Source organism: Ovis aries, chromosome 5, assembly GCF_016772045.2.
Source record: "Ovis aries strain OAR_USU_Benz2616 breed Rambouillet chromosome 5, ARS-UI_Ramb_v3.0, whole genome shotgun sequence".
Lineage (NCBI taxonomy): Eukaryota > Metazoa > Chordata > Mammalia > Artiodactyla > Bovidae > Ovis > Ovis aries.
The window spans coordinates 13,539,454-13,553,880 of NC_056058.1; the positions used below are offsets into that span (position 1 = coordinate 13,539,454).

At 58.3% G+C, this 14,427-nt stretch overlaps 1 protein-coding gene across 3 annotated transcripts; it reads left to right on the top strand.

Moving 5' to 3' along the window:
* Window positions 1–430: 430 nt before the first annotated feature.
* On the top strand, window positions 431–14,211 carry PRKCSH (protein kinase C substrate 80K-H). 3 transcript variants are annotated; one of them, XM_027969695.2, is made up of 18 exons: window positions 431–712; window positions 905–1,051; window positions 1,254–1,370; window positions 1,802–1,897; window positions 2,001–2,058; window positions 2,965–3,082; window positions 4,691–4,820; window positions 8,772–8,856; window positions 9,683–9,761; window positions 11,430–11,516; window positions 11,775–11,951; window positions 12,025–12,121; window positions 12,592–12,661; window positions 12,934–13,023; window positions 13,218–13,292; window positions 13,385–13,484; window positions 13,564–13,737; window positions 13,881–14,211. In XM_027969695.2, the coding sequence occupies exons 2-17, from the start codon at window positions 976–978 to the stop codon at window positions 13,708–13,710; spliced, it is 1,602 nt and encodes a 533-aa protein (XP_027825496.2). In that variant the 5' UTR covers window positions 431–712; window positions 905–975; the 3' UTR covers window positions 13,711–13,737; window positions 13,881–14,211. The 3 variants fall into 3 exon arrangements, with proteins under 3 accessions (XP_027825496.2, XP_042105913.1, XP_027825495.2); XM_042249979.1 differs by having other exon boundaries at window positions 431–692; XM_027969694.2 differs by having other exon boundaries at window positions 431–503.
* The last annotated feature ends 216 nt before the right edge of the window (window positions 14,212–14,427 follow it).

A 14,427-nucleotide genomic window follows, 5' to 3' on the forward strand; every position in this document is an offset into this window, starting at 1 on the left:
ACCGCCCGCGTTCCAGTCTACGACTCTCATTGGCTGACGTTGAGCGGGGCGGTCCCTGCAGGGGACCCGAGCAGAGCAGTCCGCAGAAAGATACTGCGGGGGAGGGTACTTTTGAGTCACGTGCTCATCCTTTTTCCTCCCCACCTCTCCATCTCAACTCTACCGGGGGCGGAGGTGTGGGGTTTCGCGGGCATTTTTCAGGAACTTTCTGTTCCGGCTGCAGAACTCGCCACTTCCAAGATGGAGGCAGCTTGCGCCGCCATTAAGCGCGAACCTTCAGAACTATTCCCTTTCAGGCTTCAGTCCTATGCAAGATGGCCGACTGGGTTCCGAGCCTGCCACATGCCACTCCCAACATGGCAGCCAGGGCCCGCCGTTCCGGCCGCGGAGCGTGATGCCGGCAGTGACGATTTTCACACACTTCCGCTTCCTTTCTGCAGGAGAAACCGTTGGCTGCTGGGTCAGGGGGGCGCGGTGGATATTGACCTTTGCCCCAGCCTCATGTATGTGGTGAACTAGTGGGCGGGAGGACCCCACCCCGATTTCCTATTTAGGGGCAGCCGAAGGGTGTGCGTTTGGGGAGGAGGAAACTGTTAACCCTTTTGGCCGACTGGCGGGAACTGGATAGCGAACCACCTCCGATCCATAGGAAGCGGAGGTTCTGAGTTCCGCTCACCATTGATTTGGGCCAAGTGAGATTCCCTTCCACTAGGTAGGATTGGGGAGACCCTCCGCCTCGCCGCCCCACGCCTCCGCCCCGGGCCCCGTGCCCCTAGTGTGGAAAGTTAAGTGAGACCTCTCTGCCCGGAGCAATGAAGGAATCCAGTTGACCGGAGGTAGAGGCGCCTTCCTTCGGCTGGAAGGAGCCCTCTCCCACTGACCTGCCGCCCCTTTCTCGCTGCAGCGTGGGGTCACAGTGCATCTCCCAGTAGCCTCCTGGCAGGACCCATTTCCGGCTTCCGAGGCTTGAGCGAGATGTTACTACTGCTGCTGCTGCTGCCGACGTGTTGGGCCGTGGAGGTCAAGCGACCCCGGGGCGTCTCCCTCACCAGTGAGTGAGCCACTGGAGGTGGCCAGAAGTGGGGGTGGGGTGTGGGAGGCTTCCGGGATAGGCACTTAAGCCTTCGGTCTCAGTGTTCTGGACTCTGGGCAGGGAAGGTTGCAATGCTTAGCCGGTGGGAGTGGGAAGAGGTACCTTTGGGTGGAAAGGCTCTCTTCCTGCCCTGGACTGGGCCCCTTGTCCCCCTCCCCAGACCATCACTTCTACGACGAGTCAAAGCCTTTCACTTGCCTGGATGGCTCTGCCAGTATCCCCTTTGATCAGGTCAATGATGACTACTGTGACTGCAAAGATGGCTCAGATGAACCAGGTGAGCGTTTTCTCCATTCATTCATTCATTCGTTCATTCATTGTACATTTACTGAACTGGTGAGTGCTGCGTCTTGTGTGGTGTCCCAGACAGACCTAGTCCCGTCCTCAGAGGGCTCTCTGTTGAGTGGAGGCAAGCAGGCACAGAATAAAGGGGGTCAGTGGTTTGGTGAGGAGATGCGGAGGCGCTATGGGAGCCCAGAGGAGGAGGGGGGTGCTTGGCAGGGCCCAGTTGGGAGGGCCCCGGTGCAGAGAGGCAGGAGTGAGCCCAGGAGCGATTTGTTTCAGGGCCCCAGAGTGCAGTGGTCCTTCCTCTCCTTACCTGGTATCAGTTATTCTCACATTTCTCACACTCCTGTGTGCATGTGGTGGGCGTGACCTGCCGGATCCTGAACCCACTCCACAAACCCTCCTTCCCTCCTTTCCCCACAGGCACAGCTGCCTGTCCCAACGGCAGCTTCCACTGCACCAACACAGGCTACAAGGCGCTGTACATCTCCTCCAAATGGGTCAACGATGGAGTGTGTGGTGAATGAACTGGCCCCACGATGGGGGACAGGGTGCTGGGAGGAGGGAAGGAGGCATTGCGGGGTGGGGGAAATCCTGACAGCGACCCCACATCTGCCCTCAGACTGCTGTGATGGGACCGACGAATACAACAGCGGGATCGTCTGTGAGAACACCTGCAAGTACATAGCTGACACCCCCCTTCCCTTGTCCCCCTCCCCCCCTTCTCTTGCCTCGCCTTGCTGGGTGAATCGGGTTCCCTCTCCTCTCTGCTTTTGTGTGTCGGCTCATCCTGTGCCAGGTGCTCTGTGAATGCTCTATCAGCGGTTTCCCTTCTGGCTTGGAACTGAGTGTCATGTGTTTGCCTGTTCAGCCGATGAGGGAGCTCACGCTCAGAAAGGAAAATGACTTCCTCAGGGTCTCATAGCTAAGAGATAGCAGAACCAGGACTCGAATGGAGCTTGGTCTAACCTGGGACTCTGTGCTTTTAATTGCACTGCTGCAGCAGGACCTGAAAACTGAAATGCCCACAGGCAGGTGATGGAAGCAAGTGCATGCAGGCTGAGTGTAAGGCAGTCAGGGAGTGATCGGGACTGTGGCGTTTAAAAGGGAGAGCCTACCTCTACTCCTGTGAGTTGGGAGCAGGTGGCGGGGCCAGATATGTTTTTCAGAGAAGCTGAGCGTCATGGCACTTCCGTAAACCCTTCTGATGGAAGGTCTCTTAAGTAGAGAGTAGACTGAGCAGATTTTGCTTACTGGCCAGACAGCCCTTCTGTCAGGGAGCCTGACTTGTGTGCTCATCTCTTTCTCCTCTTGGGAACCTCCTTCCAGCCTCACGTCCCAGCACCCCCTAGTCCCTCCCATGGCCCTGAGGGTGAGTGAGACCTGTCCACTGTGCCTCCTCTCTGGGACAGGGGTGAGGGACTCTGAAGCCAGGAGGACCTGGGGAGCAGGGAGCAGAAGTGTTTGAGCTCCTATTTTTGCCCACGCAATGGGGTGATGGCAGGGGGTTGAACCCCTTTGGAAGAGGCAGACCTAGTGGGCACTAAACGCCCTCCCAGTGGTGCTTGTGTCTCCCTTCCCTGCAGAGAGAAGGGCCGCAAGGAGAGAGAGACACTGCAGCAGATGGCAGAAGTGACCCGCGAGGGCTTCCGCCTGAAGAAGATCCTGATTGAGGACTGGAAGAAGGCCCGGGAGGAGAAGCAGGTGAGGGGCTTGGTGGGGCTGAGCCGGGACAGCCTGGAGGCTGGTGAGGCTGGCTGGGATTTACGTATGCTCCCGACCTCTGTCTGCGCCTTGGACCCTTGTGTCCACTTGACGTTCAGTCATTGCTTAGGCTGGTACCAGGTGGGCAGCAGCCAGTAGAGGCGTGGACCTGGGCCTTGGGTGCAGACCAGAGTGGGCTCGGAGGAGGGACGCCTCTCCTCCAGGCTCCAGGGTGCTCTCATCTGTAAGTTAAGGCCAGTGACTGTATGCCTTACCAGTTCTGGGGGAGGACTCAAGACAAAGTTCTTAACCACAGCCAGGTTAGCTCAGCAGGGTGGGTGCTGGGGATGTGTGGGGGGAGGGCCGAAGAGGGTGAGTCCCCAGGGGCGTGGCTCTCCCTGCCTGTCTGCCACCCCCTTAATTAGTGGGTCAGAGTCCTCAACGCTCCTTCGGGGCTCCCGCTTAACCCTCTGAGCAAGGGCCCCAGCTCTGCTTCTCAGACCAGGGAAGGGTCAGGTCTTCCTCTCCCACCCCCATTGCCTGGTTAGTGAGGTACCTCTCGAATTCATAGGGGGCAGTGTATCAGGGCCAGTGAGATCCCGTGCTTAGCCACATGGTGAAGTTGGTGTCAAGTGACCTTTGACCTCCTGGGCCAGCAGGAGGACCCTGGCAGCAGATCAGGTTGAGGTGTCAGGCAGAGTCTTGGGAGGGACCCTACAGCCTAGGACCCCCATTCTTAGGCTGGAGCCCACCCAACACACATGTTCCTTCCTTCCTTCCTTCAATATTTTTTGTTTTTATTTATTTGGTTGTCCTGGGTCTTAGTTGCAGCATGTGGAATCTAGTTCCCTGGACAAGGATCAAACTGGCCCCCTTGAATCGGGAGTACAGAGTCTTGGCCACTGAATCACCAGGGAAATCCCCTTTCTTTTCTTTTCTTTTTTGGCTGTGCTGGGTCTTCACTGCTGCACACAGGTTTTCTCTAGTGGCAGCAGGTGGGTTTCTCATTCAGTGGCTTCTCTTATTGTGGAGCACGGCCCTAGGCATGTGGACTTCAGCAGTTGCAGCTCCTGGGCTCTAGAGCACAGGCTCAGTAGTTGTGGCGCACGGGCTTAGCTTCTCCTCGGCATGTGGAGACTTCCTGGGCCAGGGATCAATCGCATGTTCCCTGCCTTGGTCCCTCCGCTCTCTGAACCCACCTTGGGGCACAGGAAGCAAGGAAGACTTCCTGGAGGAGGAGGTCTCCATCTAAATCGAAATCTGTAGGTTTATTCAGAGTTAGCCAGGCAGAGTGTTGTAGACAGAAGGAAAGCCTGTGTGAAAAACTGGGGGCAGTGTGTGTGGAGAGCTTTGAATGTTGTTAGGGCATTTAAAATACCAAAGGGGTGGTTGAGGCTGGAGAGGTGGGCAGGGTCCTGGTTATGCAGGGCCTCAGGGGTATACCGAAGTATTTGGATTTCTCTCCAGTGGGGTGCAGAGAACCACAGCAGCAGGGGTTGGGGGAGATCCAGGAGTGGGGTGTATTGGGAAAAGATAATGTGGAATAGAGGCAGGAGAGGAAGAGGGAAGAACAGGCCGAGAGCCGGCCCCTGTCTTCTGCCTTCCCAGAAAAAGCTCATTGAGCTGCAGGCTGGAAAGAAGTCACTGGAGGACCAGGTGGAGGTGCTGCGGACCCTGAAGGAGGAAGCCGAGAAGCCAGAGGAGGCGGCCAAAGAGCAGCACCGCAGGCTGTGGGAAGGTACGTCTGAAGTTGAGGCTGGAGCTTCCTCCAGCTCCCCAGGCAAGGGCTGCCTGATTCCCAGACCAGCTTAGCCCTGAGGGGAGTCCCATGGGGTCATAGTTATGGGGCGGGTCACCTTGGACCTTGGTTTTCGTTTCCCTTGCCTGACAAGTTATCAAAATGGACATCCACATTTGCCAGGGTTGGCAAAATCCTTTAGGATGAAAGCAGCTTCTACCTTCTCTTCTCTTCTTCACTTCCTCTTTGCTCTGGCAACTCCTACTGCCTGGGGTTAGTTTTAAGATGACTTTTTTTTTTTTAATGCTTGGTCCAGCATTTTCTTGCTGTTGGCAGATTGTACCGCTGTTGTGGATAATCTGAAACCTTGGCATTTGTTCTGAGTCTGCTCTCTGCAGGGACACACATGGTGGAAGGTGGATAGAAGGGAGAGGTGGGACAGAAACCCACTCCAAACTAGTTGAAAGAGTAAGATCAAGCATTGGCAGAACTATCTGGAGCCGTGGCCCCAGCCGGTCACAGGGATGGTGACCAGTGGCTGGTAGCCTTCTGAGGCCGTGCTGTGATCTCCATCTCTTTGAGCATCTGCTGTGTTCTTCCGCCCTTCCCTCTCTCTGTCCTGATTTCTCATAATCAGTAATTCAGTCGTTCATCTGACAAGCATCTGCTGCGTGCCTGTAATGTGCCGGGTCTACCCCAGGTGCCCACAGTACATCACTGAATAAGACGGAGGCAGCCCTCTGCCTGTAGAAAGGACAGGCTCAAAGGTCGCGAAGCTGCATCTCATCTAGACTTTAAGGAGCAGCAAGGAGACCATGGGTTTCCCAGGTGGTGCTAGCGGTAAAGAATCCGCCTTCCAATGCAGGAGACACAAGAGATGCAGGTTCAATCCCTGGGTTGGGAAGATCCCCTGGAGGAGAGCATGGCAACCTGGTCTAGTATTCTTGTCTGGGAAATCCCATGGACAGAGAAGCCTGGCAGGCTGCAGTCCATGGGGTCACAAAGAGTCAGACATGACTGAGCAGTGTGTGCCCGCGTGCGCGCGCACGCACGCACGCACACACACACACACACACACACACACACACGGAGACCATGTTGGTGAATGAGCAGACTCCCCCACTTTATTTACATAACATCAGCTGCTTTTGTCAAGCCACAGAGTTCAGGGGTTGTCAACAGGGACCATATAACCTGCCAAACCTAAAATATTTAGCGTTGGGTTCTTTACAGTAAAATTTGCTGACCCCTGATACGGACACCAGTATTCTCTCCCACGCTGACGGTGGGTAGACCAGAGCAGCCAATGCTTTTTTCACAAGGATCATCGTGTTTTTGCCCCTGCTCCCCTTTCCCAGACATCACCTCGTTTCACAAACAAGGCCAAAGAGGCCGCTGGCTTGCCCAGCTAGACTGATGCCCACATTATTCCGATTGTAGACCCTGTGCCTTATCTGCAGGCTTGAGTCACCAGCCTGCTCCTGCCTCGCTCAGGGCCCAGCTTTTTTTGCCTGTGTTGGGTCTTTGTTGCATGGTGTGGGGGCTTCTCTAGTTGCGGCAGGCGGACTCAGTTGCCCCTCGGCATGTGTTATCTTAGTTCCCCAGCCAGAAATGTGTCCCCTGTGTTGATTCTTTATTAGGATTATTAGATTCTATTAAATTATTATATTTTATTGTTATTTTTTATTAGATTATTAGAATCGGAAGTCTGCTTTTTTATTGCTAACTTATATTTGCTTTTGGCCATGCTGGGTCTCCCTTGCTGCTCGCAGCCTTTCTCTAGCTGTGGCCAGCGGGGGCTACTTTTTGTTCGGGTGTGGGGCCTTCTCGTTGCAGCTCGCAGGCTCTGGGTGCACAGACTCAGTAGCTGCCGTGCTCAGGCTTAGTGGCTCCACAGCACGTGGAATCCCCCCCAGACCAGGGATCGAACCCGTTTCCCCTGCACAGATTCCTGTTCTTTGCTGGAAGCCTGATTCTTAACCACTGGACCCCCAGGGAAGTCCCTGGGCCCATTCTGGCCCTTCTGGTCTCCTGATGGCCTCCCTCCTTCAGGCCAAGCTATTCTTTGGCCCAGCAGTCTTCCTGGCTCCCCAGTGTCTTGGGTGGGACAGCATTTGGGCCACCGCTGGCTGGTTACAATGCCCCCTACCGTCGAGGGCTTCTCCCTGCTCTCTGTACCCTGTGTGCTTGCCATGTTGGTCTGATTGCCTGCCCACACCCCCGCCAGCCCTGCAAAACTGCTGCTGTTTGTTGCTCCCAGGCCTCTGCTCCAGCCATGCGCACTGCAGACATGTGTCGAGCGGGCTGCAGGCCCAGTGCTCAGCGGTGACACACGTCCACCTCTGTAGAAAATGCTGCTGGACAGTGCTGGTCTGCATGGTGTATGCGTGTTGTGCTCTGTCCCCGGGTGCCTCGTTTCCTTTTACTCTTTGCCCTTTGTTTTTTTCTCACTGCAGTAAAATTCCAGTCATGTCACAAATTCACCATTTCCGCCAGTTTTCAGTGTCTGATTCAATGGTGTGAGGTACATCCACACTGTCAACAACGTCCAGCAGGACGTCGTCGCTGTTGTCTAGTTCCAGAACATTCCTATCACCCCAGGACAGACCCCCAGGTCCATTAAACTGGCCCTTCAGATCTCCCCTTGGCCCCGTCCCCAGCCCCCGGCCCCCTTGCATTGGCTTCCTATTTCCATGGATTGACCTGCTCTGGACATTTCACATCAAGAAGTCAGGCAGTGAGTGGCCTTTGTGACTGACTGCTTTCCCCTAGCGTTGTGTTGTCAAGGGCCATCCGTGTTGTAGCCCAGTGTCGGGACCCCCGCTTCCTTTTGTTGTAGCCCAGTGTCGGGACCCCTGCTTCCTTTTGTTGTAGCCCAGGGTCGGGACCCCTGCTTCCTTTTGAGGAGCTGTTGGTCCGCTCTGGTGTCTGACGCTGGTGGGGTTTGTCTTATCCGGGTGCCATTTTCCCATCGGGTTTTTGGTTCTGACCTCCACTGCTCGTAAGTGGCTCTTGCGTATCAAGGGGCTGGCCCTTGGTGACTGAAGCTGCAGGTGTCTTCTCATTCACCTTTGCTGCCAGGAACCTTTGCTCTTTCTTCCCAGGCCATGTGTTAGAAAGTGAGTGAACTCTGGTCTTTGCTTCTGTTTCCACTTTCTTTTGCACCGTGTCTAGCATCCTTTTACACAAGGCTGGGCAGACTAGCGCCTAGTTTCTTAGTGTGGAATTGCTGACTCAGGTTCAGGGGTGGCACGCCACGGTGGTGTCACCGGGATTCCCAGAGGGTATTGGGGATGAGCATGGGCTGTGGAGGCACGTGGCCTGGCTTGGTCCCCGGCTGTGCCCCTCGCCAGCTGGGTGACCATGGGCAGGTCCTTTCATCCCACCTGAGCCTGGGGCTTTCATCTGTGAGGACATTGTCAGCTGTCTCCTGGGACACAGGCCGCTCATCCTGGTGGAGAGGGCTGGGACAGGCTGAGGAGAGACCATCAGAGCACGTGGGGGCTGCAGCACTCTGCGTCCTCTGGCCACGGCTCAGTTCCCGTCTTTTGTGCCGGTGGCTTCACCCCCTTCACGAGACAGTCCGCGGGGCCCCCAGGACATCTGCCTCACCTGGCTGCGCCCCCACCCCCACCTTTGTCCCCTGACCTTTTCTCCTGGGGGCCTCCTGAATGTGGCACACCTATGGTCCTCCCCCTCGCACCATCATGGATTGTTCAGACTCTCTGCAGACGCCCCCAGCTGCCCCTGCTGGATCCCCCATCCATCTGGCACTGCCCACCTCTTCCGCCCCCCCTACCCCACAGGCCAGCCCTTCTCATTGCCTAGCTCCCGCCCCCAGTCTGCCCCCCACAGTGGGCTGACTCAGAGCCCCAGCACCCAGATGGCCAGGCATACAGTGAGCCCAGGAGGTGCTGGGGACGGAGGATGATGGAGCTGGTCCTTCCACAGAGCAGCAGGCCACCTCCAAGGAGCAGCGGGAGCGGGAGCTGGCAGCCAGCGCCTTCCAGGAGCTGGACGACGACATGGACGGCGCGTAAGTGTGCCAGCGCCCCCTGCCCTGGGCTCCCTCCTCCCTCTCCCCGCTTTAGGAAACCAGCCAGAGCCCACCTCCTTGCCCTGGAGCCCGACCCCCTGGGGGCATGAGGGGGTGGGGAAGAGATGAGGGAAAACACCCCCTCGAGCTGGACAGGGAGACTCAGGATCTCAGTGCTTTCTGAAAGCCTACTCTGTGGCCTGGGACACTTTAGTGAAAGACGAAATCCTGACCAGTGCCCCTGAACTTACTGGCCAACCCCAAGCCAATGGCTCAGTGGAGGGTGGGCTTTAGGGAACAGGGAGGCTGGGCAGGTCCCCTGGTGGGAGGCCTGGGACTTTGGAGGGTTCTTGAGGGGAGAATGAGCAGGGCGATCCCCTTCCTGGTGGGCAGTGGCGGTGGGCGGCGGGATAGGGGCAGGATGTGGGGCCTGGGCCACCGTGGGTGTGTGGGTCTCCTGGGGTGGAGGATGCCAGGCCATGGGCGTTTCCTTGTTGGGCTCTAAGGGTGGGCCTTGAGGACTCGGCTGCCACTCCCACCCCTGTGCTTGTCCCTCCCTTTCGCTCCTCAGGGTTGTGGAGCCTCAGGAACGGGTAGGAGGCAGAGGACAGGGTGGCTAGGACCTGCCTTTCCCAGGGTAGAGACTGGACTGGGCCCTAACCCCAGACCTCATTTTTTCCCACCCTCCTTCCTGCCTTCTCTCCCTGCCCCAAGGTCCTGAAGCAAGTTCCCAGGAGGAGCCCTGGCCTGGGGTAGGAGTTGGGGGGCAGTTGACCAGGAGCCCATGGGCTCACTGCTCTATCGGCTTCTGCCTTTGTCGCTGCAGGGTCTCAGTGGCTGAGCTGCAGACCCACCCGGAGCTGGACACGGATGGGGACGGGGCATTATCAGAAGGGGAAGCCCAGGTACTGGGCCCACCCCTTCGCTGGAGATTCCTGGAGGGGATTGCCCCAGGGTGACCTCAGGGTGGGGGGCTGGGGTGGACAGAGGCAGGCCTTCTGTGGGCTACTCCCATGGAGAGTCCCCTGCTGGCCCAGGGCCAGGGTTCTGGGGGGCCCAGCCTGGCTGGTGTGGCCAGGCCTTGCCTGGTGCCTCAGGGCATCTCGTGGGGAGTTCAGTTCAGTTCAGTCGCTCAGTCGTGTCCGACTCTTTGCGATCCCGTGAATCGCAGCACGCCAGGCTTCCCTGTCCATCACCAACTCCCGGAGTTCACTCAGACTCACGTCCATCGAGTCAGTGATGCCATCCAGCCATTTCATCCTCTGTCGTCCCCTTCTCCTCCTGTCCTCAATCCCTCCCAGCATCAGAGTCTTTTCCAGTGAGTCAACTCTTCGCATGACGTGGCCAAAGTATTGGAGTTTCAGCTTCAGCATCATTCCTTCCAAAGAAATCCCAGGGCTGATCTCCTTCAGAATGGACTGGTTGGATCTCCTTGCAGTCCAAGGGACTGTCAAGAGTCTTCTCCAACACCACAGTTCAAAAGCATCAATTCTCTGGCGCTCTGCCTTCTTCACAGTCCAACTCTCACATCCATACATGACCACAGGAAAACCATAGCCTTGACTAGACGGACCTTAGTCGGCAAAGTAATGTCTCTGCTTTTGAATATACTGTCTAGGTTGGTCATAACTTTTTTTCCAAGAAGTAAGCGTCTTTTAATTTCATGGCTGCAGTCACCATCGGCAGTGATTTTGGAGCCCAAAAATAAAGTCTGACACACTGTTTCCACTGTTTCCCATCTATTTCCCATGAAGTGATGGGACCAAATGCCATGATCTTCATTTTCTGAATGTTGAGCTATAAGCCAACTTTTTCACTCTTCTCTTTCACTTTCATCAAGAGGCTTTTTAGTTCCTCTTCACTTTCTGCCATAAGGGTGGTATCATCTGCATATCTGAGGTTATTGATATTTATCCCGGCAGTCTTGATTCCAGCTTGTGTTTCTTCCAGTCCAGTGTTTCTCATGATGTGCTCTGCATAGAAGTTAAATAAGCAGGGTGACAATATACAGCCTTGATGTACTCCTTTTCCTATTTGGAACCAGTCTGTTGTTCCATGTCCAGTTCTAACTGTTGCTTCCTGACCTGCATATAGGTTTCTCAAGAGGCAGGTCAGGTGGTCTGGTATTCCCATCTCTTCCAGAGTTTTCCACAGTTGATTATGTTAGGTTCCCTGTACCATGCTCCCCCTCCCTACCCAGCATGCACACCTGGTCACCCGCCGCCTCAGCTCTGCCCTCACTGGCCTGGAGCCCTGCTCCCCACCCCATTGCTGCCCTGCTGGTCCTCACTCCCCACCTCACCCTGGCCTCTCTCTCAGCTCCTCTCCCTGGTCTCCAGTCCCCACCGGGCACCTCTCTGGCCCCCGCCTCTTTCCCACAGGCCTGTGCTGCCCCCTTCTGGCAGCCGCTCCTCACCCAGCCCGGCGCCAGTCTGGCCCTGGGCAAGTCAGCGCGTGCTGTGCCTGGCACCGCAGCCTGAGGGCCCCTGCACCCACTACAGGAGTGCCTGGGTTGGAGGTGGGGGGCACGTGGCGGTCCTGCCCCTGACCCCACCCCAACCTGACGCACACAGACCCTCCTTGGGGGAGACATGCAAATGGATGCTGCTTTCTTCTATGACCGCATCTGGGCCGCCATCAGGGACAAGTACCGGTCTGAGGTCAGTAGAGGGAGGGGAAGGATGTGATCCCAGTCCCCTCGCCGCCCCTGGACGCCTCACAAAGGCATTGCCTCCAGCTCTGGCACTGGGCCACCCTGGCCAGCTGGGCAGCCCCACCTCCTCTACAGAAGCCACCCCGCCCCCAGCTGTCTGTCCCTCCCTCCCTCTCTCTAGGCTCCTTGGAAGGGGCCGCCCTTGGCTCTGGGGGTGGGGGTGGACCCCTGAGTCCTCAGCACGACCTCTCCGCACATCCGGCAGGTGCTGCCCACTGAATACCCACCATCGCCTCCTGCACCCGATGTGATGGAACCCAAGGAGGAGCAGCCCCCCATGCCCTCACCACCCACAGAGGAGGAGGACGAAGACGAGGAGGACGAGGAGACAGAGGAGGATGAGGATGAGGAGGACGAGGATTCCCAGGGGGAGCAGCCCAAGGTGGGTGTTTAGGAGTGGAGGGGGTGATGGGTGGGAGTGGGGTTACTCGCTGACTCTGTCCCCCGACCCCCAGGACACCACAGCCCCAGTCCCAGCCCCCCAGACAGCCAGCCCCACCGAGGAGGACAGGATGCCGCCGTATGATGAGCAGACGCAGGCCTTCATCAACGGTGAGGGCTGAGCCTGGAAGGGAGGGGCCCCTCCCTGTCGCCAGCAGATGCAGGGACCCAAGAAACAGGCCCCGCCTGCTCCTCTAGGGGGCCTGGGGCTGGCCCAGGCAAGCCCAGGGAACTCCAAGCCACCTAGAGGGGGCTTCTGGGCCCTGGGGAAGCTGGCACCACCACACCAGTCCCAGGGGACCTTCTGCTTCCTCACGGGTGGCTGTTGTTTGTGCCGCCCTTGGCAGGCGAGGAACCAGCAGGGCCCCAGGAGCCCCGGCCCTACTCCCTCAAGAGCTGAGAGCCTGGGCGGGGCGGTAGGGTCTGCTTGGCAGCTGGCAAGGCCCAGGGGGTGTTCCTGGGCCCTGTCCTTACCCAGAGCCAGCCCTGGGGCTGGGGCAATCAGGCCTGTCTGCACCACCCCTGCCCTCTCTTCATGGATGGGGTGGGGACACCTCTGACCTCCTTCCCGACCCCACCAGCCGCCCAGGAGGCCCGCAACAAGTTTGAAGAGGCCGAGCGGTCCCTGAAGGACATGGAAGAATCCATCAGGTATGGGGGTACCCATGCAGTCACAGCAAGGCCACTTCTCCACTGCCCCATGGCCGCCTGCTGCCCAACTCCCCAGAGATGGTGGCGATGGAGAAGTCACTCAGGCAACCTTTGCAAGTTGGCGGTGGCTCCTGCAGGGAGAGTCCCCAGGCGGAGGGGACTGGAGCCCAGGCCCTGAGAGACCCTCCGCCACTCGAGCGGGCCTTCTTGGCATTGTCCGGAGTCGGGCTGGCATCCCCCACTGCCCTTTAACCTCCGGGTCTCCCCTTTAGGAACCTGGAACAGGAGATTTCATTTGATTTTGGCCCCAACGGCGAGTTCGCCTACCTCTACAGCCAGTGCTACGAGCTCACCACCAATGAGTGCGTCCCCTCTGGGCACGTTGGTGGGTGGGCTTGATGGGTCTGGGCCTGAGCAAGGATGGGGTGGGGAGGGAGGTGGGTGGGCTTAGGCACAGTCACTGGGATTTGAGGTACCTGCATGGCCCCGGTGTGGGGGGTTGTCGTGGAGGCTGGGACCCCTGTCCCCCCAACCCACCAGCCCCATCCCATGACAGGTACATCTACAGACTCTGCCCCTTCAAGCTTGTCTCGCAGAAACCCAAACTCGGCGGCTCCCCTACAAGCCTTGGGTGAGTGAGCTCGGGCTGGCCCACCTCTCGGCCCCTCATCCCCACCCTCGGCCGCCCCGGCCGGCCCCTCTCAGCACCCCACTCTCCCATAGCACCTGGGGCTCGTGGGCTGGCCCCGACCACGACAAGTTCAGCGCCATGAAGTATGAGCAGGGCACAGGCTGCTGGCAGGGCCCCAATCGCTCCACCACAGTGAGTGCCCGCAGGCTGGGGGAAGTGGAGTGGGGACGTGGCCTGCAGAGCCCACCTGAGCCCCACCTGCCCACCCTAGGTGCGCCTGCTGTGTGGGAAGGAGACAGTGGTGACCAGCACCACCGAGCCCAGCCGCTGCGAGTACCTCATGGAGCTGATGACGCCAGCTGCCTGCCCAGAGCCCCCGCCTGAATACCCTGTGGAGGGTGACCATGATGAGCTCTAGCCCCGCCCCACCCTGCCCAGCGCAGAGGTAGGTGGGGAGGTGGGGGTCACTCCCGTCCCCTACCGTTCGGGAGCATGGTGGGGCGGGGGGTGGGGGGGGCTCTTGGCCACATGGCTTCTCCCCCATCCATCTCCCTTCGTCTGTCTCATTTGGTTTCTCTCTGGTCCCAGAAATCAAGATGTGGAACCAGCCCCCAGTGGTGCTGCCCATCCACCCCCGAGTCTGTGGACCAAGGCCTGCCCCTGTGGGTCACCTCACCCACCCCACAGGGCAGGAAGCAGGTAGGGCTCCATGCCCTGCTTTTGGTTGGCCAGCGGGGCAGAGCCATGTTCCCAGGCCCCGGCTGCCTCCACAGATGGAATAAAAGAGCCTGTCCTGCTTGGGCCCCCACACCTTGGGGGCCTGGCCCGCCCTGCCTCCCCACCCAGGGCATCTGCCTTCCCTCTTGGTGGGGAAGTGACTTGACCTGTGATCCCCAAACAATAAACATGATCCCTCCAACTCATCTGTGTCTGCCTGGCTTTGCTGGGGTGTGGAAGGGCTGGGGCTGGAGAGGGCTGAACATGGGAAGCAGCTGTGCAGATCCTAGGGGGGCTGGCTCTGGTTTGAGGGTCTCACCTGAGATGCCCCATGGACAGCAGAGCCTGGAGCCATGTAAACAGACAGCTGTTGGGTCACTTCCATCTGGGTTTCTTCCTGGGCTGGTCTCAGACCCCA

Excerpts from the sequence above, each read along its gene's own strand:
- PRKCSH (XM_027969695.2), top strand. The coding sequence starts at position 976 with ATGTTACTACTGCTGCTGCTGCTGCCGACGTGTTGGGCCGTGGAGGTC. Across the intron at positions 1,898-2,000 it reads GGTCAACGATGGAGTGTGTG|ACTGCTGTGATGGGACCGAC; the intron begins GTGAATGAACTG and ends ATCTGCCCTCAG. Across the intron at positions 13,485-13,563 it reads GCCCCAATCGCTCCACCACA|GTGCGCCTGCTGTGTGGGAA; the intron begins GTGAGTGCCCGC and ends TGCCCACCCTAG.